Here is a 3,078-nt window from a genome sequence, read left to right on the forward strand (position 1 = left end):
TGTGTGTGTGTGAGAGAGAGAGAGAGAGAGAGAGAGAGAGAGAGAGAGAGAGAGAGAGTGTGTGTGTGTGTGTGTGTCTGAGGGCCGCCTGTCGATTTCCTATTATCTCTCCCATAGAGAGGAGACTGACCACTCATCCATCACATACACACACACACACACACACACACTCACTCACTCACTCACTCACTCACTCAAGTGTTCATTTTGACAGCAAATTTTAGTTTTAGAATTTTAAATTTTAGTCATATTATAGTCATCTGAACTGTTTTTAGTTTTAGTCGACTAAATCTACAGTAAATTTAGTCGGCTAAAATCTAATGGGTTTAGTTACAGTGTAATGCATTTAATAAGCATTTCTCTAAAATTTCCAAACTCATTATATAGGTTTGATATTAAGGTTATATCATGATAGACACCGATTTAACTGCGGTGACACACAACATGCCTTTATGTTAAAATTAAATAAACCCACTTCTCATAAAGAACAAGAACATGGTCTTCTTTTTAATGAAATACCAATGGTTATATAGGCTAATTATGCATTCTTTATAGCAACTTGTTTACCGTATTCTTCATTATTTCAAGCAGACATCTTTATTTCTATAAATAAATTTAGATTAATCTTTAGGGCTACTAAAGTTTTTCAGTCAAGAGCAGTGCGTGATTTTCTGTCTTTCTTTTGTTGCTTGATTAACATCAATGATTCGGACAATAGCAACTAAATTAGGCTGCTGTCCCTTTAAAACCGAATGCACAGCTGCAATGGATGCAATGTACTGATACACGTTCTCCCTACTGTTTACGTTCACTTAAGACATAATCAACTGCGTTTATGTGAATACTCGTCAAAACGGACAATTCAACATAATTTTGTGTGTAATTCTCCGTTCATGCGATGCTAAAAAGTACTCATGCGCTGTGAGAGGCGCTTTCTGTGCGTGTGCTTCAGTGTCTGCGCTCAGAAAACCGGACCGAACTGAGTTCTCTCTTGCGTCGTCAGATTTATTCATATGTCTGCTCTTCTCTTACTCCCACATATTGACATTTTTTAACGTTTTATGCGACGTGCAGCAAGTGTATGTTAGCTTATGTCCCGTCGGTTCATATGTACGCATCTAACCTCCGAACCACGCAGCAGATTCGTTCTGAATGAATCTCATCCCAAATCGTCCCTCCCTAACATTTCGTTGACGAAAATGTCAATAGATTTACATCATAGCTTTTGTCATTCAAAAAGAGTTTTAGTTCGTTATCGTCTCGTTGTCGTCAGTGAAAAAAAACACTGACACACACACACACAGGTCGACTCTTTATTAGGCTTTTAATATTTAGTGTCACTATGGTTAGAAATAAAGCCAAAAACACCCATAGAAACACTGAGGGTCAGACGTGATGTGGACTTACGTTGAGTTTGTAGGGCATCGACTCGAAGTAGATGGAGGTGGCTGAGATCCGCTTGACGTCAGACATGTAGCCATGAGTGAGACTGACAGAGACACAGGATTCATTACACGGGCGTGAGAGGCAGAGAGTGAATGAGAGAGAGAGAGAGAGAGAGAGAGAGAGAGAGAAGGTCACTCACTGTCCGCCGTCAGGCAGGTCCAGACCCATGATGCGCTCATGAGGGTTTAGGACGGCTGTGTAAGCGGCGAAGTTAGTCGGAGATCCGGAGTACGGCTGAACATTGACGCCCCACAGTGCCGGGTCGAGGTCAAACGCCTCCAGAGCCCTCTTCTGACACAACAACTCGATCTGATCCACCACCTCCGCCCCGCCGTAATACCTGCACACGCACACACGCACGCACACACACACACACACACACACGCGCACACACATGCACGCACACACGCACAAGCACACACATTCATGCACATGCACGCGCACACACACACACACACATAGATGAAGCACATCAGACACATCAACCTACCAACCATCAGTCTCATGAATAAATGATTAATTATAAATACATACAAATACATAAAAAAAAAAAAAAAAAAAAATTAAGCAGATAAATTTAAAAAAAAAATCATAAAAAAAAAAAAAAAAAAAAAATTAAGCAGATAAATTTAATAAAAAAATAAATAAAAAAAACCTATGAAAAATCAAACAAACAATAAACACAAGTAAATAACGACATTAAAACTAAAATAACTACATAAAACATAAATTAAATAAAAATAAATAAAAAAGATAAATTGAAGAAAATAGTAGTAAAAAATAATAAACTACAAATAAATCAGCAAATCCAATAATTAAGTAAAAAAAAAGAGATACAAATACAAATAAATAATAAATACAAACAAAAGTAAATAAATTAAATGAAACACTAAAAATAAATAAAAAGAGGTAACTTATAAAATGATTACAATACAAATACATAAATAATAAATACTTATAAAAACAAAAAATTAATGACTGTATAAATAAATAATGAAAAAATATAAATAAAATAGATACATTAAAGGTGACCTATTATGCCCCTTTCTACAATATTTAATATAAGTCTCAGGTGTCCCCAGAATGTGTCTGTGAAGTTTCAGCTCAAAATACTCCACAGATCATTTATTATATCATTTTGAAAATGCCTATTTTGAGTGGAAGCAGAAACACGCTGTTTTTCGTGCCTGTCTCTTTAAATGCAAATGAGCTGCTGTTCCTCGCCCCTTTTCCAGAATAGAGCTGCGCCTTTACAGCTCGTACGTCAGAAACTCTGATAAAAACAAACAAACATGTGTTTGATTTTAATTGTCTATCACGCTGAAATTATGCGTTTTAAAGTCGTATCAGTTTAAACTTCTGATAAAGTGTTTTCTGAGCGCACACATGCGAAGCACACGCACAGAAAGCGGCTGACACACGGCATGCGAGTATTAAACTAAACTCTCTTTCATGTCTTATTGCGCTTAAACTGTCAAACACACAAAAGTTTATGTTAAAAACACACACGAGTTACAAAAACAGTGGGTTATGTCTGTGAATGTAAACAGCTGGGAAATAAATCGCATGTTTATGTTAGATCTGTGTGGCAGCAGCTATATACAGTAAATAAATCAATAAATCCACTGCTGT

The 3,078-nt window shown here is 36.7% G+C and overlaps 1 protein-coding gene across 1 annotated transcript in view; it reads right to left on the reverse strand.

Annotated features, from left to right (window-relative positions):
• The window catches only part of LOC107734591 (serine hydroxymethyltransferase, mitochondrial), an 18,279-nt gene extending 15,407 nt beyond the window's left edge, over positions 1-2,872 (reverse strand). The window contains 3 exon segments of the mRNA XM_016546585.1: positions 1,303-1,489; positions 1,586-1,786; positions 2,850-2,872. Of these exon segments, the coding sequence (XP_016402071.1) occupies positions 1,303-1,489; positions 1,586-1,786; positions 2,850-2,872 (411 nt within the window).
• Between the last annotated feature and the right edge of the window lie 206 nt (positions 2,873-3,078).

This window comes from Sinocyclocheilus rhinocerous, unplaced genomic scaffold (assembly GCF_001515625.1).
Source record: "Sinocyclocheilus rhinocerous isolate Xijiao unplaced genomic scaffold, SAMN03320098_v1.1 scaffold2145, whole genome shotgun sequence".
Lineage (NCBI taxonomy): Eukaryota > Metazoa > Chordata > Actinopteri > Cypriniformes > Cyprinidae > Sinocyclocheilus > Sinocyclocheilus rhinocerous.